The sequence below is a fragment of the Microtus pennsylvanicus genome, chromosome 1 (assembly GCF_037038515.1).
Source record: "Microtus pennsylvanicus isolate mMicPen1 chromosome 1, mMicPen1.hap1, whole genome shotgun sequence".
Lineage (NCBI taxonomy): Eukaryota > Metazoa > Chordata > Mammalia > Rodentia > Cricetidae > Microtus > Microtus pennsylvanicus.
The window spans coordinates 188279628-188305413 of NC_134579.1; the positions used below are offsets into that span (position 1 = coordinate 188279628).

General features: G+C 40.5%; 1 protein-coding gene across 2 annotated transcripts in view; it reads right to left on the bottom strand.

The window, feature by feature from the left end:
* Nucleotides 1–1712: 1712 nt before the first annotated feature.
* Nucleotides 1713–25786, bottom strand: part of Med23 (mediator complex subunit 23) — a 42259-nt gene continuing 18185 nt past the window's right edge. For both annotated transcript variants that reach the window (XM_075947500.1, XM_075947490.1), the window contains 18 exons: nucleotides 25247–25390; nucleotides 24681–24826; nucleotides 23518–23763; nucleotides 21814–21956; nucleotides 19586–19760; nucleotides 18752–18915; nucleotides 16348–16472; nucleotides 15148–15353; nucleotides 14889–15069; nucleotides 13522–13692; nucleotides 12754–12970; nucleotides 11072–11308; nucleotides 9279–9444; nucleotides 8601–8673; nucleotides 7274–7488; nucleotides 5995–6115; nucleotides 4775–4906; nucleotides 1713–2544 (listed from right to left, as the gene is read on the bottom strand). In XM_075947500.1, coding sequence (XP_075803615.1) covers nucleotides 2380–2544; nucleotides 4775–4906; nucleotides 5995–6115; nucleotides 7274–7488; nucleotides 8601–8673; nucleotides 9279–9444; nucleotides 11072–11308; nucleotides 12754–12970; nucleotides 13522–13692; nucleotides 14889–15069; nucleotides 15148–15353; nucleotides 16348–16472; nucleotides 18752–18915; nucleotides 19586–19760; nucleotides 21814–21956; nucleotides 23518–23763; nucleotides 24681–24826; nucleotides 25247–25390 — 3027 coding nt within the window. In that variant the 3' untranslated portion in view covers nucleotides 1713–2379. The remainder of the gene's footprint in view (nucleotides 2545–4774; nucleotides 4907–5994; nucleotides 6116–7273; nucleotides 7489–8600; nucleotides 8674–9278; nucleotides 9445–11071; nucleotides 11309–12753; nucleotides 12971–13521; nucleotides 13693–14888; nucleotides 15070–15147; nucleotides 15354–16347; nucleotides 16473–18751; nucleotides 18916–19585; nucleotides 19761–21813; nucleotides 21957–23517; nucleotides 23764–24680; nucleotides 24827–25246; nucleotides 25391–25786) is intronic.

Below are 25786 nucleotides of genomic sequence, written 5' to 3' on the forward strand. Positions count from 1 at the left end.
GAAGGGACTCACAAACATCTGTGCAGCAACCAGAGAAATCACTGGTTTTTGTTCTTCCAAAGGTATTAACACAATAGGAGTCCAGATAATGTCCCGTAGGCTTTGAGATCTCATCACTGCATCTGCAGCACGCCTGGTTAGCTAACACTCTTAAGGTTCTAAAAACTCACCTCGGTTCTGAAGTAAGCTGAGGAAAGAGGAAATACAAAAAAATAAGGTGTCATTTGTCAGAACAAGTGCGTCACATTTGCCCTCACCTAAACTTACGCAGCAACGCAGGGAACTCTGGAATGACTCCATGAAGGGATTTTTATTGCTGTTTTAGCAGCTGCATGTGAGCGAGGCTTAACCACCTGAGTTTTCCCGAGTACGCCTACAGACTAAGCCTAATTACCACCTGTACGGCCTTTGAAGTAAAGTTTATTGAATGAATTTAGGCAGTTACGGGGTACCTTTAGAGTACTGTACAATATAGTAGTCACATGCAGCTATTTACATTAAAGCTTCAGAAAAATTTGAGCTGGGCAGTGGTGGCGCACGCCTTTAAACCCGGCACTCAGAAGGCAGAGGCAGGTGGATCTCTGTGAGTTTGAGGCCAGCATGGTCTACAAGAGCTAGTTCCAGGACAGGTTCCATAGCTACAGAGAAACCCTGTCTCAAAAAACCAAAACAACAACAACAAAACCACTTAAGAAAAATTTAAAATTTAGTTCCAAAATTTCAATGTTTACCAGCCCATGCAGACGTTAACACTGCCACACAGCAGAGGCAGTGCTCCCATCACTGCAATCCAGCTGGGCTGAGCCAGTTACTCATTGAAAACAAATGCCCAAACCCTTATTTTAAGATACGATAATGCAGAAATTTTCTTCCCCTAATTATAAACCCGAAGTTTCTGGGTTCTATCAATGTCCCTAATTAACAACTTTAAAACTCTATTCAGAGAAAAGGTCATATTTCTCTTTTTTAAGCTAGATAAGGAAATTTGAATTTCTAACAAATTTACTAGCATAAATATGACCTTGAGAAAGTGGTAAGACCGCATTTCATTCTTCTGTTCAATATCAAATGTATATAATAATATAATATAAATGCCAGGGTCAAATGTTGTCATCCTAGGATCTCAAAGCAGTGATCTAGTCCCTGAGGTACAGAGAATATAACTGAGACTCTGTTAAGAATAACATCTGGAATCATTCCTAGTATAAAAGTTCTGGAGAAGAGTAAGAATATTTATCAGCCTAGAAACATTAATGATGCACTGTATGTTTTCAGATAGTCATGCACGGCAGATAAAGATTTAGTGATTGCAATGACATGAACTACAAAAATAAAGGTCTAGGAGGATCATACTTCATAGTAGGAACCTGAAATGTAGCTGGCTAAATTCACTGTCATAATTTTTTTGACAAAGAGTATCTCGAGATTCCCAGTGTTAACATCTGTAGAGCAGACAGAGGGCAGACTAGCTCTCCAAGGAGCAGCGCTCACATTAGGTCATTAGAGAAACTTTACAGGTATCCGAGGGCTTCAAATGCCATCTCCCCTTAAATTAGCACCTCAAAAATTAAACAAACCTTACAGAATGAAAATGTGTACTACATTTAAAACTCGGGAGGTTATAAAAACTCAGAGAATTTGAAGACTCTTATCTGCCAGGTGAGTATGAATCTGGAAAGGCAGCTAGTGTATTTCAAAGACAGATGAGGAAATCCAACAATTGAGCATGGCTTTATTGAAATTTATCCATCTCAGATGTTATTTCTTACATGGTTCCTGACTCATTTTATATACAAAGTTCAGAGCAAATGCAAAACTTTCCTCATCCACTTTGGTAGAAACTTTACATAATTTATTTGGAAATATTTGCAAATTTTAAATTTACAATAAAATTTTACAGCCAGTTAAAAAAGAATATGAAACCCCATTTGTTCCTGTAAACACAAGGCCTTTTCCATTAATAAAAAAGCTCTATTCTAAAGACAGACCAAAAGACATTTACATATAAAAGAATTTGCAATGTCCACTTTACATGTGTTGTATCTTTAAGATAATATATATGAAATGTGAAGATGTCATAATAATTTAAAAAAATGGCTGAAACAAGAAATCTGAATGCCTGGTAAAAGCCACTTAATTATAGAAACCCCCATGTTCCTAGGGACGCAAATAAATTGTTATGAAGATGAACATGTAGCTTACTTAATCTCCTAGAGACAAAAATATAGACAGTGTGGAGGAAATTATAAGGTGTCAAGAGATCCAGTATTTGAATCAGAATAAATCAATCTGAACATGATGGCTGCTCCTGTCCTGTCAGCACAGGGCACTGTGTTCAGATTTAGGAGGCGTGAGTCACTTTCGCAGGCGTCTCTGGCTTCACTGAGTTACTGGTAGAGGTGCTGGCACCTGACTAGGCTGAGGGGCTGGAGACCCGCTATTCAGGGCTTGGGGAGGCACTGCTGGCTCCATCTTGCTAATGTGTGTGATGAATCGAAGCCGAAGTTTTAAAGCAGGCTTTAAATTACAGATAATCTTCTCTACCTAAGAAACGAGAATACAATTAAGAAAAAAACATACAAATAGATTCACATTTTCAGAAGTGACTTTCAGTTTTCAACAGTATATTTGTGTGTGGGGGGGTGGCAGATGGGGAAATAAGGGAATATATTGGCTCAGGACCACCAAAACCAAGTTCTCAGCACAAAGGAGATTTATTTGCCTCAGGGAAGAAGGACAGGGAATAAGAGAAAAAGATAGGAGAGAGAGGATGAGGGAGAAGGGGAAGGAACAAGGGAAAGGGGACAGGGATATTTTTGCTGGAGGGACCTGTGGATAGAGGGGAGTCAGACATGGCACATAGGAAAATGGCAGTTTATAAAGATACAAGGGGAAACCCTGTGTTAGGATGTGGTGTTTAATTTTATTTGGGCAAGTTAATTAGGTGAGCCAAAGGGGGCTTCTAAGTGCTGTACTCCAATACTTTGATAGCTGGACCTTGGAAGTCAGCCTCAGGAGGAGGGAGTGGACAAATGAGGAAACAGACCTTAGTGGCTATAGCTTTAGGGATGTAATCTAGGGGGTTTAGCAAGGAAGAAGGAATGGGGAGAAGGGCAAGGATTGTCAGATCCATGTTTGCCACGCCTGAGCGGGCCAGAGTCTCTTCAAAAAGCTTTAAGAAAACAGATACAATATTTTTTGTCCACAAGCAAGCATATGTATTCTCCTTCCCCCACACAATGTATACGTATATGTCTATCTCTGTCTAAGCACGTACTTCAAGAACTTGCCATCCATCTACCCGCCAGTTATCCTGCTGCCTACAACTAGAATTGTTCCCATTAGAAGTTGTACACATCTGAGAACTTGGTTATCCTTCCCAAATGCTATGCGAGCAGAAGCAAAAAGAATACTCAAGAGTTTTTGGACACACAACATTTGCAACATTTATCTCCAAAGCGATTTCCTTAACTTTATACTTGGATTCATCATACACAGTGGACGCACTCAGAAAATATTTTAAGAGACGAATGTTCTTAGCTTTACTGTTCTCTGACCTCAGGAGGAAAGGTCAGGATGACAGCAATGTTTCTTTTTGCTTTACTCCCTTGTCAAAGTTTAAGTCCAAATACAAAGACTATATTTTGGTTTTAAGAAGCACTAATCGGTTCTCCCATTTTTTTTGTGTGTTAACAGAAGCAAACACTAAAAGAAATCCCTCCCTCCCTCTTTTCCTCCCTCCCTTCCGAGGGATTAACTACATTGCTGTGAGGGCATGAGGAGTCCATGCCGTCTTGATTTCAGCTCCAGGAAGTGGGCACTGTAGACCAGCATGCAAAAGCTGACACAGCAGTTACCTTCCTCCCTGATAGAGAGGGTGAATATGCTAAAAGATCAACATATGCAAACCTGGGAATGTTACAATGAACCCATTTCTCTGTACTGTTCATAGAACCAATTACGAGAAAAATCCAACAAAACTACATTTGAAAACAGCATCCCACCACCACTGAAAGGGAAGGGAACAGCACTCAAGTGTTGACAAGAAGGGGATATACTTCACCTATGTGCCACACCGTCAACCCCCAAACTGCAGGATGTCCTTCACCTATGTGCCACACTGCCACCACCAACACTGCTCAGATGGTTTCTTACACACGGGAAACACATGCATGACCAAAGAAGTTGTTCCCACTTTCAGCCAGCGCTAGTAGAAGAGCCTCTTCATATGTTGAATTTATGTGTATCCCTTCCAGTTCACCATAGATCTTATGCTGTGTCATGTGACACTGAGGTAATCGAACCCCCTGGGGTAAGAACATGGTGGGATAACGCATCTTCCTGGGACCAGTTCTTCAGGCGAGAACCTTTATAATCTTCAGAAACTCTCCACACACCAATCTCTTGACCAGCCTGGCTTGACTTCTGGGTGTGCCACTGTGAGTTCAATGTCCCACAATACACCCTAATCAGTGGGTAAAATAAGCCTCCTTCACTAAGAACACACCCTCTCGGGTCTTCTAGCCATACTACACTGCTTTCCCCATGTGAGAAGACTGTTCAGTGACACTACTACTCACTTATGCTGTAGGTGTTTTCCAGATGTTTTGTCAAAGAGACCATTTTTTTATTGTTGTATCTAGAATAATGTTCTCTGATAACAGATACCTCACAAAAAATAAACCCAAACTACTCACTGAAACAAAAATGTTTATCACCATATATTCAAATTTGATAAGTCAAACCTAATTAAACAGTATAAAAATTAACTTACTTGCTCTTTTACACTGTCACCGGTAAACATATACTTCATATGATAGAGGAAGTCACAGATAGGGTCCATGTAATTTAAGTGTGTGCTGCACTGGTCTACATTCAACAGCATGTCATAAAACGCCACGCCAATCTATGCAAAAAAAGAACGCAGTTTATTGAATTGACTACAATGATCACGTAACTCAACAAAACCCATCTGGTCCCCACAGTGGCACACAGGATGGCACATGTACAGAGGAACAGTCACGGGGCATGCATCTTAGAAGCTACCACAATGCTACACTCAGAGTGGAATCACAGTGCTACAAAATGGCTTGACAATTAGTATCTCTCTTAGAATTAAGAAATATAATTTCGCTGGGCAGTGGTGGCGCACGCCTTTAATCCCAGCATTTGGGAGGCAGAGGCAGATGGATCTCTGTGAATTCGAGGCCAGCCTGGTCTACAAGAGCTAGTTCCAGGACAGGCTCCAAAGCTATAGAGAAACCCAGTTTCAAAAAACAGAAACCAAAAACCAAACCAAACCAAACCAAAAAGAAGAAAGAAAAGAATATGATCTCCTTTTGAGATACCATCTTTGAAATAAATGCACTCCAGGGATACTTAGGCTTTGAGGCTTCTAGTCTATCTTCCTGTTCCATCTGATGGCTAATTAAAAAAATAATTGCCTATTTTTGTGTATGTATATGCACCATGTGCATACCTGGTACCCAAGATGCCAGATGAGGAAGTCGGATTCTCTGAAACTGGAATTACGAGCTGCCATGTTAGGTCTTCAGCAAGAGGAGTAAGTGCCATGTAGGTTTGGGTATTGAATCCAGGTCCTCAGCAAGAGCAGGAAGTGCTCTTAAGCACTGAGCTCATCTCTCCAGTTCCCATGACAGCTAGTGATTTCAAAATTCTCTTCTTGCTCATTTTCCTAGAAATGCTTGATTTCATCCAGTCTCATGATTTTAAATGACGACACTGTAAATTCTCAAACGCACTTTTGTGCCTTTTGACTTCCTCCTTGGTGACAGCTAATGACAGCTAACTGCCCCTGCCATCTCCAGTTCAATGCACTGAACACCAAACTTCCAATAGGTACATTAAATACCATAAAGTGGCTCCCAGGGCATATGAAACTAATTTCACTACTCATAGCTGACCTCTACTGTGAAAAAACACTTGTCCAGAAACACATCTTTCAGATTTACACTAAGCCAGATGAAACTTTACCTCGATCATGCACCGGGTTCTCTCCTGTTGGAATCTTTGTAAAAATGGCCCTACAAGATGATACACATACAGCAACTGGAATTCCGTCTTCACTACAGGAAGAAGCACCTCAGTGAGAAACCTAAAGGGTGAAGATAAAAATAAAAATATGTTATGAAGTTAAATCAATTAAATTCTTTGAATTATGTTAATATACTATTTATAAAAGTATTTAAGAAGATTGAAAAGAGTATCTTTATTATATTTCTTAAAAGTTCCATTTAAACCGGGCAGTGGTGGCGCACGCCTTTAATTCCAGTACTAGAGAGGCAGAGGCAGGCGGATCTCTGTGTGTTAGAGGCCAACCTGGTCTACAGTGTGAGTTTCAGGACAGGCTCCATAGCTACTGAGAAACCCTGTCTCGAAAAACCAAACCAAACCAAAAGAAGTTCTGTTTAATTTTGGTACCAATATTGTTTCTTTTTTTGTACATGTATGAGGGTGTGGTATGTGTATATCTGTGGGTACACATGCTTGTGTGTGCAGAGGCCAGAGGAGGATGTCAGGTATCTGCTCTGTCACGCTCCTTATTCCCTTAGATGGGTCTGTCACTGAAGCTGGTGCTGGGCTGCCTTCCAGAAATCCTGTTTCCACTACTCCCCAGCACTGGGTTGCAGGCATATACACAGTCATGTCTGGCTGTGTGTGTGTGTGTGTGTGTGTGTGTGTGTGTGTGTGCTCTGGGGATGAGTGTGAACTCAGATCTTCCGTGTCTGCACAGCACACACTCTAACAGTCCGAACCATCTCCTAACCTGGGAAAATAATACTTCTAGTTAATCTTTCATATCTCACTGAAAGAAATTTCTTCAGATTTAAAAGTAATTCTTAAAGTACAGGCATTAAATGACAGGTGAATTATCTAAAAGGTAAAGAGAATTTATGAAGACACCATTCCCATGAAATTTAGATCTAGTTGACAGCATTTTACAGTCATAAAGAAATCTGAAAATGGACTGAGGTCAGTTTTTCAGTTCCCAGGGCGACTTTTGTGATGCACTCTAGGAAAGGCATAGATCTGACTAAGCTTCTTGAAACCACTGTGGAAGATGAGAAAGCAGATGTTCCTGCTCACACACAGAAGAAATTCAAACAAGTAATTCTGAAACTGATTGGCCAGGGCCTCCCTATCTGAAACACTCTTACTCTGCAATACTCAGGAATGAGAAACACACTCCACATGTAAATCAGACTTAAGAAGACGAAGTTGACACATTGCTTTAAGAAACTCCAGCTCTTACTTTGGGATGAGTGAGAGCTGCCCAATGCTGGAATGGTGCCACACGGCGTGTGCGAGCGCTAAGGTGTAGCTGCAGCTCATCTCCGAGTAGGACTGGTGGCAAGCGGTGAAGTCGAAGAGGCGGAACGGATAGCCAACCCACTCTGTCTCTGACGTCAGGCTAGGGCTGCTGATGACGCTCACAATTCGGTCATGAAGGACAATCCAGTACGGCTCCTTTAAAGGCAGAGGGAAATCTGGTTTAAAAATAAAAAAAAAAAAATAAAAAGAAACAACAAACCACATATCCAGAATTTGACCTCGAAGCTCACATGCTACTATGCTTTCACACCCACTGAAGTTCCTCTGGCTTGTCTGTGAATGGATATTTTGAAACAGAACCGAGCATTTCTGCACTCATTAGCTTGACCTGAGAACAAGGTTGATTTGCACCTTCCCAGCATATTACTTAGTGCTTGCTATTTACCATGCAGTAAAATGACTTCACCAATATTTACTATACAGACAAGTCTGTTATATATGTACAGAAAAGAAACAAACACCGGTATTATATTTTGAAATACGTAAACAAAACAGGGATTCACAGACCTAGCATTGTGAATCTACCAAAAGTAGAGAGCATGGTGCTGATCAACATTATTTAGAGCTCAAGAGACAATGAAAAGGTCGAGAAGGGAGACTTCGCATGCCTAGCGAGCAGATAGTGGAAGGGGAAGAACTCTGGCACAATGTCCTATTTACTACCATACTAGACTTAAAACATTTCTCAGTGAGCAAAGAGTGCAGGAGGAATGACTGGATGCATAACACAATATTTGGCAAAGAGTAGATCAGAGTCTGAGCTAGAAATGAAGGCTGGGTAGGTGAGTTGGTACTGGCAGAGATCGCTAAGTCTAGTAGATACATATAGAACTGAAGTAGAACGACAGAAGAATAGCAATAGTGATTGTAACTGTGTTCATGTACTGAGACAGGGTCTCAGGTAGCCCAGGCTAGCCTCAAAAATGATGCTGTAGCTAAGGACAACTTGCAAACTTCAATCTCCCTGCCTCCACCTCCCAGGTGCTAGGATTATGGGTGTGTGCCACCACACCAAGTTTATGTGCTGCTGGTTCTCAGACCCAGGGCTTCATGCATGTGAGGCAGGCTCTCTACCAGCTGGTTACAAATCCAGCTCACTGATGGTATGAAAGAATGGAGAATTAAACTTTATTAACTCGCATGACATCTCAGTGCAGGCTCACTCTGTACATATCTGTTTGTCCGGGGCAACAGAGAAGAGGGAGTTACACTGCATCACTGGTTACAAACCGCAGCTAGGAACTCACTGGGAGGGCAGTGATGATCAAACCAATTGCGTTCATCCATGCTGTGATGTTCTCTCTTGGCACCAAGGGCTGACTGCAAGCAGACAGAAAAAAATGTAAAAGTATTAAAACATTTATATGATTGATGAAAACAAATGATTAAGAAGATTCACAACTGATCAACTCCAAACAACAATGGACATTTCACTGAAAAAAAATTTAATACATACAAAATAAGTCCTTTTTGTGTGTGCGTGTCCTTTAACACTAGTTGTGGGGTTGAAAGACTATCTGAACTTATTTCTACTTTCTCCCAATCATTATTCCCTATTTTTTCTAACTTTTCAAGACCTTTTTTGGGGGGTTGGGGTGGGGGCTGGGGATGTAGCTGGAGACTGAATCCACTGTCTAGCACTTGCTAGCACTTGCTCTAACACCTACACCCCTGCTCCTGGTGATCTGTAGAGACCTTAGGCACAAGTTAACATCAGCCCTAAATGGATTATCAAGGAGGTGATAAGAGGCATCAATGCGAACCAACCTGCTCTTCTGAATCTGAGCAGTATTCATTCTCTTACATCTACACCACAGAGATGAGACTGGGAACCAAAAGATGTGCTCAATTTGGGGCACAGGTTTGTTTGGCAGTAACAGTTTCAGAAATAAACAGACTCTTACTACATGAAAAAGGACACAGACCTTTTCAGGACGACATTGAGAAGGGCATTCCCAACATCTCTGCCTGGAACGGCCAAGGCCATGAGCTCCACACAAGTGACGTGCAGAGCATGGGCAGCTGGATTGGGGAACTCATTGAATCTCCAGTCACAGTTGGGGAAGGGTCCAGGAGACTTGCCAGCCATGGGTGCAGTGATTAAGGCAAAAACAATTTGACTATTCTGAGATTAATGACACATTTATATAATGTTTACGGATCTCATGTTTTAAATGCAAGCATCTCATTTGATTATCAATTATCTGATTATGAGCTGTCAAGAAGTGACTTAACTGCAATTAACACATACAGGGGTAAACAACACAAAGTAAACAGGTAAGTATGACAGGACCGGAGCACACTGAGCAGTACCCACGAAATACAGGGGGTTCCTCATACAGGTGACCCCTAACATAGACACCACACCAGCAAGAGACAGGATCAGGGGGTCCCCAGGCTTCTAAAGCCTATTTACTTTACAGCTATAGGTTATTTTCACATGAAAATTACTTTTAAATGCATAATTCTTTTACCTTAGGAAATATATTCCCCTGTTTAAGAAAACAACACTGATAAGGCACACAGACATGTTATGTAGACTTGCTGATAACTGGACACAAGATATCAAACTGAAGACATAAAAACATCAACACACCAGCTCTTTAGTTCATAATACTTTCTATTATATAGCACTATGCTTTGAAAGTACTCAAGGATATAATTGTACTTAATTCATTAATTAAAGTAGGGTCTTGCTACGTAGCCCAGGCTAGTCTTGAACTTTTAGAAATCTTCCTGCCTCTGCCTCTCAAGTGCCAGGATTAGGGGTATGTGCCACTGCACCTGGTTCTAAAGGATTCTTTTAAAGCAACCAGACTAATGCTCTCCAGGAGCACACAGACACCTGTGCTGTGGAATAATCTTTTTGTAAAATATGAATATGTATTATTCCCATTGGTTAATAGAAAGCTAACATGCCAATAGCTAGGCAGGATTTTGGGGGCAGAGTCTCCAGAGTTGTAAACCAGATGCGGAAGAAGCTACACGGGGAGTTTATAGACGAGGTAAAGGAGCTTCAAGGTGGCACACAGAATTATAGAAATGGGTTAATTTAAGTTGTAATGGCTGCTGGAGACAAGTCTACGCTATCAACCGAGCATTTATGATTAATAAGTTTGTGTGGCTATCTGGGAGTGACTGTTGATACAGAAAAACTCTAGCTACACACCTACACTGTAAGACATAGAATACTAATATAGAAGTAGGACTTCTTACTTCAAAACAACTGTCTGTAAAGTCTGTTCTTAAGTTTGAGTAGCAACAGAGAAAATTACCACCTATCTAGTAAGATGATGCAATTTAAGACTTCAAAATGTTTTACAGAGATAACATAATCACCCAGGCCACTTTTAATTCCAGCATGTGGGAGGCAGATTTCTGAGTCCAAGGCCAGCCTAGCCCACGCAGCAAGTTCCAGGCCAGTGGTGACTACATAGTTAGACTCTGTCTCAAAACAAACAAACACACATACACCGACCAGAAGAACTAAAGAAGTGCAGTTGTGTGCATTGAAGTCTTAGTTCCTGGAGGAGCTGAGGCAGGAAGACTGCTTGAGGCAAGGAGTTTGAGGTTGGCCTAAACAACACAGAGGCTCTATTTCAAAGAAGAAAAAAAAACTAAAATGAGGTTTTGAGATACATAAAAACATTACAGTTCTCACAGCTAAAACACTGTGATTTCTAAAGAGCCTGAAAAAACACAACAGAAGAAAGGATATTGTCTACCAGTCGGCCAATCAGCTTGCAATAGTAGGAGTCCTCTGGAACCCAAGGATTGTCCTCCCGTGCATTCATAGCATGCTTCAGGTAAGTATCACTGAGACACCAGCCCTGTGGCCGGTTATCTTTGAGGGAGCCAATGATTGCATGGACAAGTTTTCGCTTGAGATGGTCACGGTTTCTCAGGCACATTTCATAATAGTGCAAAGTATTATACAGATAAGTCACTGGTCGGTCTGCCAAGAAGAAAACAGGTCACCATGCTTATCAGATTATTGACAAGTGTAAAAAGTAAACTGTGTGCTTTTAAGACTACAGAAAAACAACTGAGAAGATTGTGACATTACTTCACATGCTGGACAAATGCATACAATGAGAACTTTAATTCCAAGTCAGTCAGAAGATTCCTAATAATATACACAGTATTTAAGGATGGTCATTATTCTGAGTGAACAATTTCACCTCTGTAAATTTATTGTACAAAAATAACAGAAAGCAAATGTCAGCTGTGGTTGTGCTCCCACTTGCAAAAGGTTAGCAACTGTGAAAACGGTCAGAATCAAGGGACTGGGAAATGATCACAGCAAGAGGCAGGCCTATAGGTACTGACATTTTTAGGAGTCAACTTTAATGTAGGAACTGGGAGAAAGACCCTGGTACAGAGTACTACACTGTATTTGTAACAAAACAAAAAAGACAAAGAGCAAGAAACCAGAACAGCTTCTAAGGAAGGCTGCCTAAGCAATTGCAACTGCTGCTCAGAGACTAGAGCCAGCTACGGAGCCACAGGATTTCCATATCCAAAGAGAGCTGTTTTTTAAAAGTGAATACCATTAAATTTCTTTGAACCCGACAGTTATTCTGCAGTTATACATGCGTGCTTTCAGGGAGGACATGGAGATCTAGGAATAACAGCTGCCGCTGGGCACCTTCTTTCTACAGTGGTCAGCTTTTCCATTTGTGTCACGGACCACATCATGCTCCAGTTGCCAGTCTTAAGGCCAGAGCAACGTCTCCTCAGCAAGCGCCAGCCACGTCAATTGTGTTCCCGGCTCTTCTGCTGTCATTCACAGCCCATGGCTTTCTGAAAGGCTAATATACACCAGCACCTTGAGGTGGCTTTGAAAGCGTATCCTCCTTCTGAGACACGCTGGGCATCACACCTGACCTCAGCTTTCGAAAACACTGGTTCCCATGCTCCCATCTTACTCAGTGACTTCTACTTGACCACCATCTTCAGGTTATTAAACTCAAAATGGCATTTAATGTGATCACACAGCCAGGTATATTTTCTTTTTCCACCTTATTTTGAAATTCCAAAATAAACATTCTTAATTCAGTTCAATGAAGCAATTTTTCTCCAAATATGCCCTTTTGTTCTATCACTAGGGTCCCCCCTCCAAAAAAATCCCTTATGATTCATGTATTCTTTTCATCTCTCCTGCTCATACAAATCATTCACATCAAAAGTTCAAACTGTCACTCAAAAGCCTACGAGACACATTTCGTTTACAGTAAGCCACCCTGCTCCGAGCTCGCACTCTTCTGCTGTGCATCCACGACATCTTATGACATCATCGCGCAGCACTTCAGAACCCGCAGACCCACTGTTACCAGGAGGCAGTGCCCAGCCTATCTGCTCATAAAGGTATAGATGAAATTAACACATGAATGAACTCACCATGGAACTTATATAAGCCCCCGAGGTGATCCAGGAGGGTCTCCAGTGATTTGGACACTGGAAGCAACTCTAAAAATCTGTGGATTACTATATCAAATACCGGAAGGAACCGGAGGCACACATTTCCAAAGTAGATGGGCAGATAGGGGGACTGGATTGGTACAGGAGGGTCAACCTGTTCTGCCAGGCCTTCGAAATACAGCTTCTCTGGGTATTTCTGTGGGTGAGGAAACAGACATTTATAGTATCTTGGAAAAGATTGCTTAAAGAGACACAGAAAAACTAAAAATATTTATCTTTTTTATTTTCTTTTTCAAGACAGAATTTCTCTGTGTAGCTTTGGAGCCTGACCTGGATCTTGCTCTGTAGACCAGGCTGGTCTCGAACTCAGAGATCCTCCTGCCTCTGACTCCCAAGGGATTAACGGTGTGTGTTTCTACCATCTCGCTATAATTATTAATTTTTTAAAAAAAATACAGCAATCTTTGATTTTGGGGGGGGGATGCTGGGAACTGCATGTGCTAAGAACATGCTCCTCAAATCAGTGATAGCCCAGCTTCCCCAAGACATTATATTAATTTTACTATAGCTTTCTTCATTTCATACGGAACCTTACCTGTTAAAAGCTCAGTTATAATTTGTTCCTATTCATTAATGTAACTTTACAACTAATTTGTTTCCATACTGACCATAAAGAAAGAAGGAACTCCAAGAACTCTGCCAACCCTCCCCAGCTGCTTTGCGGAGCCACAGTGCTGGAGCCAGTACCTTGTGGTAGCTCATGTGCTTGGTGTGCCAGTCATTCTGGAGCCAGTGCTCGGGGGAGTTTTCCTTCACAAAATCACTTACTCGATTTCGGAAGTCATTTGGTTTGAGCAGCAGCAACTGAATTATGAAATAACAAACCTGGGCTTCATTTCCTTCATGACTACGCATGGCCTTTGGAAATAAAGAGAAAAATGAAGTAAAATTGTCCTATCTATCCAAAGGTATGGTCCTGCCATCTAGTTGGCTAAATTTTAAGACATCCCAATTCAAGTCTTCAGTAATCCTAAAGATGACCTGACCCTTTCTGTCTGTTTGTGGTTCACTCTGCCTTTGGCTAGGAATATGCACCTGAAAGTAAATCTTCCCTTGACAATGTGTCATTGAGGGCAATGTGATGCCATTGTTTTCAGACAGTATTTTCCCTCTGCCACACCTTAGTCCCCCTACTACACAACAACTACCTATGATTTATGATCCATAGGAAGAAGTCAAAGCTAGTGAACTAAGCCACTGCATATATTACCACCATGCCCTGGCTGGCCTTGCGATCTCACTGTGGACCAGCCTGGCCATGAACTTGTAACAATCCCCCTGCATCTGTTGGTATTATAGGCATGTGCTAATGTGCCCAGCCACTACTATATTTTTTAAAAGTGTATAATTTTCCAGTCTAATTCAGTCTTTTCTTAAAATTTTGCTCGAAGGGTTAAAGAGATGGCTCAGAGTTCTGGAGCACTCACTGGCTGCTCTTCTAGAGGATGTGGGTTCAATTCCCAGCACATACATGGCTCTTAGAACTTTCTGTAACTCAAGCTCCGAGGATCTGATACCCTCTGCTGGCCTCTATGGGCATTGCATACATGTGGTTCCCAAGCACAAAGGCAGGCAAAACACTCATACACATAAAAAATAAAAATAAACCTTAAAAGAAAAGAAAAACTTTGCTTGAAATACACTAACAGACAGAAGTAAAAGGAGCATTTGGAGGGTGCTGGGTATAAAGGGGAAACAGTCAGAATTCTGGCTACTGAAGTTACATTAGCTGGCATGCTACAAAGAAATACAATAGCTCTTTACTATTTCCTGACCCCAGAAGGAGCCTCTGAGAATCAACCATCTATATTTCAAGGCACCACAAGGCTAGAAAAATCTATTTTATTCACTTCTGTACCTTTGTGAATATAATACTAAATACTGAATATATACTGAGTGAAAAAAATTCAGTAGTTTCTTTTTCTTTAAGGAAGCTTGAATGTAGCATTAATCCAAATATTTGATGCCAAATAGAGGAAATCAGCACGAAGTCTTCGACTCACACAGTTTGATCAAAGAATGATAAGAAGGCTTAGAAACTCATGTATTCTTACCAGGCAGAGAATTAATCTGTCCAATGTAACAATGTTATACTTCCACACCATGTCATTAAGAATTTCAATGCACTTATTGAGCTGCTGACCTCCTGCTGATGTAGAGAACTCATACACCAAGAAATCTGCAAACGTTCTCACGTGGGCTACCAGGGCCCTGGCCCCAATTCTCTCTAACACTCTACAAGACAAAGAATGAGGATTAAACTCTCCTTACATGGAGAACGCTGTTTAAATGCAGCCTAGGCTTGCAGCTTACCGATAGCCAATCTGGCTTATGTGATCTGTTTCCAGCAGCATCTTCCAGAGCAGGCAGAGGAACAGAGGAGGAAAGCCCTGCACAGAGAACTGGGTAATAATTTCATTTTCATCAGTCATTGACTTCCACTTCCTATATTCTTCTTCCACATTTTTTTTCAGATTAAAACGACTTTCCTGGGGTACATTATTTTGCTTGAAGAATGCCTAAAAGGAAGAGCAGAAGTTTATGTCACTGGATATAGTAAAAGGAACAGTGGCTATTTGGAGGTGAGAAGCTTGCTCTGCATTTGGTCCTGGCATTATAAACTGAATTATACCTGAGTAAGTCAGTAATGACGGCCTGGATGTCTACACCAGGAAATGTGCAGGCTAGCCTACTGGCAACTCAAATTTCTTTTTCTGTACTTTCTAAACAGAAATTCCAAGCAAGCTTGAATTCAAAGTCTCTTCAATCATATTTTGCTAATCTTTAAGAGAAGGGTGAGAGGGAAGAAAAAGGAATGTGTCTCTTTCTCGGGCTGTCCATTTCAGTGTCTCTATAGGGAAGACCAATTACAATCGCCCAGTGGTTCTGATTATGGTCTCCAGATCAGCAGTCCCTTGCCTGATCTACTCAGCCAGAAGCTCTAAGGCTGGGACCCAGAAATCTGCGGCGTAGGAAGCTTTGCAGAGCGATCTGATATGTGAGAACCACCACATAGCTTCACTAGAAGTCATGGAAAATCCACGGTCCACTATGCCATAAACTTTCTCTGAGACGCACAAGGTACATGAGGTTTGCCTTTCTCTTTTATTATGAAGCTACAGCTATAATTTTGTTGTATGGTTAAAAAAAAGAACCCAACAGAGTCAATTTTACTATCTATCTATACACTTTATGAAGTTTCATTAAAGTATATTTTTCTCTATTTTAGTGATAGGAAAGAATTTTTCAGGTCATATGTTAACTCTTGTGACATTCTAAAACTGTTCATTTTTAAAAATGAAACCATAATAGTTACATTTTCAGAAACACATTTAGTCTTCAGTAGGATTAGAAACAACTCAAGAGATTTTGGAAGAAAAAGCAATTACTTTCAAAAAGGAAATAAAAGTCAAATATCTTTAGCTGTTACAAAGACTAAACTCCCTAGAAGAAGCCACTGTGACTGAAGAAAGAGTCAGTGTGTATTTACTATATAATTCAGAACCAAATTACCTGCAGAGGGGCCGGGAAACAGCTGAGAGTGTGTGAAGCCCAGTTATGAGGAGTAAAATTCATGATGGTCTGAAGGATATCTTTACACCAAGTTCCCTGGATTGAATCTGATCCTGTAAAAAAATCTAAACAAACAGATGTGAGTCAGATCTCTATGACCACAAATACAAACTGCCAAAGAAAGAAAAAGCAACTGTGTATACTGAGGGGCTTTCAGTGCAGCACAGTCATTATTATTTACCTGTATTTAACTCAGGACCTAAAGTTTCTTACTCTGAAAATGACTAGGAGTGACTTAGATTGTTTTATTAAAAAATATGAGCACAGCATATAATGAAGAGACAACAAGAGACATCTGGTATGGGAGGTCCTTCTGTTTATGTGTTGCTTTTTTATTGGTTAATGAATAAAGAAACTGCTTTGGGCCTATAGCAGAGCTCTAGGGGAACAGAGCTTGGTGGAGAAAACTAAACAGAATGCTGGGAGGAAGAAGGCAGAGTCAGAGAGAAGCCATGGAGCCGTGGCCAGAGTCAGACATGCTGAAACTTTACCAGTAAGCCACTACCATGTGACGATACATAGATTAATGGAGATAGGTTAAATTAATATGTAAGAGTTAGCCAGTAAGAAGCTAGAGCTAATGGGACAAACAGAGATTTAAATAATAGTTTGTGTGTGATTATTTCGGGTCTAAGCTAGCCAGCCAGGTGGCCGAAAACCAACAAGTGGCCCCTGCCTTTTCTCCAACAGACATCTGGTGCTTCTGTACTTTTAATAAGGTCTTTCTTGGTGACTGAAAACAACTAAATGCAGCTTGCAACAAGTATAAATCTCTAAATTAGAGATGTTTACTTCACAATATAACAATTTAGAAAAGGGTAGCTGAAAATGATGAATTTTGTGTCTCTTTTTTTTAAAAAATAGCTCTCAAAGTGGTCTGCTGATCAGCAGTTGCCAGTATCTGTCCTTCCTTCCATCCTTCCTTTGTTGAGACAGGCCTATGCTACTATACCTGGCCCTGTTGTCCTGTCAAGGACTGGAGGTATTTGGAGCTACTGAAATAACAATACTGAGGTATCCTTAGCATTTTCTAAGAGGTGTGGTGGTGAGATGCCTGGCTCACCGAACAACTCAAAGGCACCAGACTGTGTTTGTAGACTCCTGATTTCAACAAGGACAAAGGTGCCGGTCTCGGTTAAGAATGACTTCTTAATGCACTATAAGTTACAAATATTAAAGTTATCAGAAAGGATTCTGAATGTTTTTATCACAAAGAACAAGCATTCCAAAGTGCAGGGAGTCTGAAGGGAAAGCGCTCACAGGACTGACTCCTGGGGTACAATAGTGCCTTCTTCAATGGAATTTCGACTTTAGGTAAAAGAGCTTCTCAAATGCTCATAATTATGGAGAGATAAACATTTAGCAGATACGTCCTTGAAAATTATCAGTCAGCCTATTGCTTTAAGAGAAACAAGTGATGATCTTTCAGGAATGATAAAGCTGCTGTTTCAGGTGAAAATTATAAACTGGAAAAACTCATCTCCAACACAAGTCTGACTGTTTTCAAAGATGTTAAGATTTTCTTATAAAATTTATATGATACCAACAAATACAATTTTATGAAACTATAATGAGATGTGCTGACATTTGCTAGAACTATTTAACTCAGGGAATAGTTTCCAAAAGACCAACTCATAAAGGTTCACTGCACACGTACATTAAAAGTGTATTCAATGTGAGAAAGAGGTTGGAGGATCATGGTGCAGTGAAGTACACAAAGCCCACTGACAGGGTTGGGGTTTCACACTGTGCTTCATCTTTAGATAAGTTCCCAATTCTAAACAAAGAGTACACACGATTATCTGAAAAGTCAGCTAAGAAATCCCTTTTCTCCCTAATCTCATGTCAGTGAGAAGCCATACTGTCTTCATTTAACCAATGCAGCATTACCATACTGCAGCAGACAAATACTACAAGAAGCAAACTGGAGAAGACACCTATGCTCCTTTACACCAGGTACTGAATGGCAATGAAAAAGAAAACAAAAGCACCTCTTTTCATTAAAGTTTTGTTGTATAAAATACTTTCTCTCATAAATGTTATTTGTGCTAATATCACATTACATTATTTTTAAATGAATTATTACTTTAAAATTTTTCCCATTTTAATTACTAATATACTTTATCTATATATAGACAGAAATCCATAAAAAGAGAATCTTTGGGAATTTCAAATGTTTTTAAAGCAGTTATCAAACAAAAACCCTTAGTCAGAATGATGGTGCCATGAGCTCCCATTAGTAACTGGCCTTATGAAGATCACTGGCGCCTCCTGAGTACACTCTCCCACTGTGGTCTGAGAGGAGCAGTGTTTCTTCTGTTAATGGGGCTCACGCGGTCTCTACCTGTGACGTGGGTTGCTCTGGCTAAGGTCAGGATCAGGGCTCGGTTCAGTTCTTCAGATTCTGCCGACAGCACCGTTTTGGGATCACTGAGGAATCGCGTGAACTGTGGCTGGACCTCCGAGCTTCCTAGTGCCGTGATGAGCCTCAGCGCCGTGCTCTCGACACTGGAAGCGGGATGAATGCACAGCTCAGACTGATGCAGTTAGGGCCAACTGCAGCATTATTAAAATGCACAGCTCAGATTGATGCAGTTAGGTCCAACCGCAGCATTATTAAACTCTAAGAACAGAGATCAGACATTTCCTTTCTTTGATAGGAAAAAAAAATCACCCTTTTTGGTGCTAATTTTACAATGAGACGCAGCTGACCTCTTTACACATTTGATGAAAGAGAGCTTATAGGCTAGATGAAAACCCTCTTAGACAAACAGCATGTCAGTAACTACATTTTTTACTAGGACACACAAGCAAGGTCAGCATTTAGGAGGCAGAGGCAGGAGGATCAGGAATTTAAACTTTGCCTTGGCTACAAAATGAATTCAAGGTAAGCTTACACTACATAAGACTCTGTGTCACCTCCATCAAATTACAGATTTCCACCTGAAATACATTTTCATTTAAATCAAAATTAAAATGACACTTTAACTGTGACTTGAAGATTATTTAAATCCAATTTCTATTAAAAACTCAGATTCCACTACTGTGCTAGAACTATAGTATCTTAGAAATAGAATTTTAATTTTATGGCAGATAAGAAAAAAAGGTGAAGGATTAAGTCCCCCACTTCAAAGCTCAGCAGTACTAACTCCACAGAAGGGCGGTCTGCAGTACTCACCACAGATGGAGCTGGTTCTGGTTGGTTTGGGCAACCGCAGCCAGCGTGTGAAGATGGCTCAGGAGCTGAACTCTGTAATGTGGCTGGATGTGGTGCATGCGGTAGCTGAACATCTCCAGAAGTGTGTGCAGAATGCCCCAGGCGTGGGACTTGAAGACAGTAGGTAAGAGCTGACCTAGAAGAACAAGAATTCCAGGCACCAGTTACTAAAAGGGACATACCTGAATATATCTAAAGAATGTCACACTCAGGCTATATGCAAAAATATGATTACAAAAACATATATACACAAGTAATACATAGTTCTACTTGAAGGGGTAAAAAATTCAGAGCCTAAATACAAATCAGTAGCTATAAAATTCTCCATTTCACTGGTTCCCCTAGATTGATTTCTCTCCACCCACCGGGTCCCGCTCACTAGCTCCTGCAGCCACTTATGAAATAACCATCCTGAGGCTTAATATTAATGACATACTCTTTGACTTATTAGCTCAGGCTTCTTATTAACTAACTTCACATCTTAAATGAACCTATTTCTATTATTTTATATTTTAACACACGGCTTGTGGTTTGCTATCTCTTGCTCCTTGGGCAGCCACATGGCTTCTGCCTGACTCTGCTGCCTTTGTCCCTGCATTTAGTTTAGTTTTCCCGCTTGCCCTGCCATAGGCCAAAGCAGCTTCTTTATTAACCAATGGTAACTAAATATATTCATAGCATACAGAGGGGAATCCCACATCACACATTAACTTTATCTTTCCTTTCCAGAGTTTGACAAGTCAGCCTCAAGTTAATATGGAAAAATAAAATGAAAGCAACCACACACACACAAAAACAAAACCAACTAACCAAACAAAAACATTAAAGTCTATCAAATTTCTAACTTGCCTCACTTCTCAGTTATCTTTTACAATATTTTTATAGAGTTAAGATTTCCAACCTTTTGAGTGTGAGATTCATTCCTTTCTCTTTTTATAGTGCTGGCAATTAAACCCAAGGGAGCTCCACGACCCAGGCTAGCAATGAACTCTTACACTCATGTAATTTTCCTGCTCACCCTCCTCACCTGAGATTACAGGTGTAGACCACTGCAACTATCACAACAAAAACAGTCACTGTTTTTTCTTTTTGAGACAGTTTCTCTGTGTACCTCTGGCTGTTCTAGAACTCACTATGTAGACCAGGCTGACCTTGAACCCAGAAATTAGCCTGCTTCTGCCTACCAAGGGCTAGAATTAAAGGTGTGTGCATCACAACTACTAAGCCCGATTTAATTTTTAATTAAAAAAAGAAAGGTCAGGCATGGTGGCACTCACCTGCAATTCCCACACTTGGGAGGTAGAGGCTAGAATCAAGAGCCAGAGCCAGGCTCACCTACATAAAAAGTGAGAGGCTAGCCTCAGCTGTACTATGTACGAGACACTGTCTCAAAAAGGCCAAAAACTAGACCAAAACAAAAAAGGTAACATCTTTCCTTGTTAATTCTTTCTTCCATCCAAAAAAATTGGATTCACTTCTGAGGAAAGAGTTAGTACGATTAGAATCCAAACTTCTGGGGACGAACCACAAAAATGTGCAGTTAGGAAGCACCTGTCATTCACAACTGCTTATACTAACACTGTCCTCCGTCCCTACTGCAAAAATGTGCAGTTAGGAAGCACCTGTCATTCACAACCGCTCATACTAACACTGTCCTCCGTCCCTACTGCAAAAATGTGCAGTTAGGAAGCACCTGTCATTCACAACCGCTCATACTAACACTGTCCTCCGTCCCTACTGCAAAAATGTGCAGTTAGGAAGCACCTGTCATTCACAACCGCTCATACTAACACTGTCCTCCGTCCCTACTGCCAGACTCGGCACTCATCTCACTCACTCAGCACCGCGGCCTTCGCGGCCTCTGCAATTCATTTACATGGCAGAGGCCCCTGTCCTCTCAGGGCATCTAAGCACCTAGCACATCACCATTTTCCTGCCATGCTACTTCCAAACAAGCTTCCATCCCGACAGATATACAGGAGCTGGCCGGCTGGCCCTCATCATCCGCCACAGAGCCTCTCCCGTTTGCTTGCTTTACTCCCTGTCCCCTGCCTCAGCAAGCTGGCCTCATGTCAATGAGCTGCTCACTGCTGTATCCTCAGCACTTGGAAGAGTACTCCTTGAATTAACGAATGTTTATTAATTGATTAATGAATAATCATTAGAAACAGCAGTGAAGTTTGTCTTACTGATAAATCCTTTGATGCCCAATGACTCTATTTCCATGTAGACCAGTAAACGACTGTAAGTTTCCACCAGAGCTGGAGCTAATGCGACACTGGATTTTGCATGAGCAAGTTTTATCACTCTAGTTGCAATGCTGTGTATAAGGCTTAGGAGAAAAAAAGAGCAAAATGAAAAATCATGTCTATATAAACACAGGAGATATTCTACTAAGCAGCAACTTAAAAGTAAACTTATCAACTTATAAATCTGAAGTGAAATGGTTCCAATGGACTCGGCTCACTGGATATGTTTAAGCTGTACAACACTCGGTAACGACGGCCTCAACTCCATGGTAGTAATGTAATGGTGGAAATGAACGGTGGCTTCTAGGATGCTGCAGGGCCGGGGGTGCAGCAGTTCCAATACACACAGGGACCCTTCTGCTCAGTGAAGAGCAGCCTCCCTGAACAAAACATAAGAGCACGCTTGAGTGCTGCTAGCTGGTTTCTCCTCTCAAATAGGTAACTAGATGTCGTGAGGAATAAGAAAACCTTAATCACAAAATGACTTAATAAATTATTGCTAAGATCCAAGTGCTTGGTTTGGACAGGGCTTTGCTCAAATTTGTCACATATGCAAGTAAAGTAACATGGTCTAAAATGTTTATCATTTGAGAGAAAAAAGCATGGCTTTTGTAGAGCCCACATGCAGACATGTTTCTTTGGACTATATATAGTGTTGTCTTAGGTTTGCACCAATACTTAAAAATGGAGAGAACAGAAATTTCTGGATTGCTTAGTCCTTCTCAAAAAAAAAGAAAGAAAGAAAGAAAGAAAGAAAGAAAGAAAGAAGACATTTTGAAACATTAGGCAGTGTTCTAGTACCCATGCTAGCTAAACTGTCAGCTCTAATGAAACCCCACAGCTGTCTTGCTTGCCTCCACACACTCCTGCGTCTACATGCACTAAAACCTGCTTCTCACCATGCTGTGCCAGGCTTCACTACAGTCCCAGACTGGCAGCTCTGGGCACTTGCGTTCTAGTGCCAACAGAACTTTGTTTCTAGGAAACAAACACAGCTCTCAAAGTGTCCCTGTGTATAAGAACTCAGTAAGGTAAAAGCCTAACATTTTAAATTCCAGGACTCAGCAAGTCTCCTTTCAGAAAACTGTTATATTAAAAAAAAAAAAAGTAAGAAAAACCGAAAGCAAATGTACCTACAGATGGTACAATGACTGTTATGAAAGCGATCTCCATCAACTTTTCCTTGATATGAAGATACTACCAAAACCTCAATGTCCAGCAACATAGAGTGGCTGCTTACAGCCTCCTAAGAAATTTGGATATAGTAATCCAAGTGTTTTGGGGAAGAATCACGTGAAAAAGTGTTTATTATAGGAAAAAAAAAAACAAGATAAAAGCACATTTTTGAGAACAACACATATAATAAATTTACAAATGTATTTATTGAAAAAAAGATTGGAAAAAAGTTTTCCATGCTCATCTATTAGGAGAAGGATAGGGTCATCTACTTCATGCTCCTCCATATAGTCTATAATTTCTGTAGTTAACAGCATTCATTTTTGTGAAGAAATGATTTCTTAAATGCATTGGCCATTCACATATATGTACGCATATACACTTATAAGTATATATATAAAAAAGTTAATACCAACCAGATTTTTATCAATTCCCAGATATGGAACCAAATAAATAAAATGGACACACCTCATCTTGGCATGAACTGTCAGAGAGTCCAGTAGATTCATTGGTAAGGGGGTTATAGATGCGGAAGCCAAGCAGCTTGTTCCCGGGAGAGGTACTCTCATAATTCCATTTCCATAGATAGTTTCTACTAGTGCTCCCATGGGTAGTGTAAAACACTCGGAATTTGTGGAATACGCATTACACAACAGGGCAATCTTATAGTCATTCATCTGTAAACTTTTATTTCTCAGACTCTGCTGAAGGAACCTAAAATATCACATTTATTGAATAAAAAAAACACAAATAACATCCATGAAGCTAACTTGCATGTTAAATTTCAATCATATGCAGTTACTAATATTGCCTTTATTCTTACAGATACTACAGTTTCTGGTGTGATACAGAGTGATTTTGCATATTAAAGACTGGATTAATATTGCAGATTAAACTTCATCCTAATTTAACAATTAATTTGTCAAGACATTGTGCATAATGAACTATATTAGGCTAAGTTTCAGAGAATAAAGAAATAACTCACAAATTAATGAAAAATATTTCTATTCTATTTTCTTATCTGCTGAAATATAACAAGTACCTTTATTTACTATTGGCATTTTATAAAATAGAAGCCAGATGGACCATGGATCTGAGCATGGTACAGGCTCCTATGCAGAGATCTGGCAGTTCTGGAAGGGAGAAAGTTCAGCCATCCCTAACATCCCTTGACTGAAGCTCAATTCTACCCAAGCAGGGCATTTCCTCTGAGTCATCATGGCTTTGGAACACACATGAGGGAACACGGCAGCCATATCGGGCCACTCACCTTGCCCATCCCAGGGAGAAAGATGCCTAAATCAGATCATGTTCAAATCACGAGCCCTTGGGAAATCATGAAATATTTTCATGTTGATAAAAGAAACGTTAAGTTACTATTTTAAAGTGTAAAAACAAAAGTCAGTCTTGAAGATCAGAAAAATACCTAGTAACATAATCAGACTCAATCAGGTTGTTTTCTGATGCTGCCTTAGCCAATTTCCGCCTTCTGGGTGGTATGGGGCGATATCAACACCACAGGAATAGTAAAGTCAATGATGGTCTACAAGCCATTGTTAATGAACACTGCAATCAATCTGGTCTGCAAGCCACTACTAACGAAATAAAGCTCCAAGTAAGAAACAACTTACTCATGGTGAAGCTTCAGGGAATGTGGAATTGGGATCTGGAGCTTGGAATTGTCATTTTGAGCTTTTCTATTAAGATGAATCCAAATACACGTCATTGCAAAGGCATGCGTTGACTGGGGCTTGTTAATATCAGGAACTGGAATACACTGGAAAATAGTAATTAGTTTCCAGATGAATGAGAACCAAATAGTCACATGTATACAAATCCTTCACAGAGTAACTCTTCAAAGTTCCTATCTTAGTTTGGCCCCAATAGCTCTTTGACTATTTATCATTACAATGAAACCTTACAAGTGTAACATTTTTGAAAAAATGATCGAGTTGGTATGTTTCTACTTATCAAAAAAAAAAAAAGATGCTTAGCCAAGCTTTCCCTATCACAGAACTATTGAACAAAAGTCATTTAATTTTAAAAAATTAAACAAATCCCCAAATTGTAACAAGTTGAGATAATATATAAAAAAATAAAATTTCACAAATGCTTACAGCGATCCAATCCTTATTCTGCTAAATGCACATAAACTGGTTAAGTTTAATAACTCTGGTGAGTAATCAGTAAAACTTACTTCCTTTTCTGGATACAGTAGATCAAAGAGCTTCATGACAGGAAGAAAATCAGCAAGTGCATTTTTCTGGATACTTCCAGAAATGAACTGGAGCAGAACCCACATCAGATGATCTCTGCCTTTGATCAGTCCTCGCCCTGCTAACTGTAAAAAACGTTAAAGTGCAAATGCAGACACAGCCACTGAAGATGCGGAGGTAGAGCCCTGTGGCTTGTTCTTAACAGAGCACCTTGATGCCACAATCTAGATCTAGTCTATGACCCCGACAGCACACATACTCTAAAGGCCCTGAAACCAGTGGAGTGCTTAGAAGGCAGGGGCTAGTGGACGGAGGTTATGTCTGGGGAGCACACCAGAAGGGGCTATCTGGACGGACAAAATGCCTATAGGGAACTCTGGGATACTGTCCTGACTAATGACTGATACGGGATGTCCTAGCCTACGAGGGGCAGCACGCTGGGCAAAGGGTCTTAAAATTTGTGTAAGAAAACAGGTTGAAAAACCATGGGAAGCAAACCTGTAATTGCATACATCCATGAC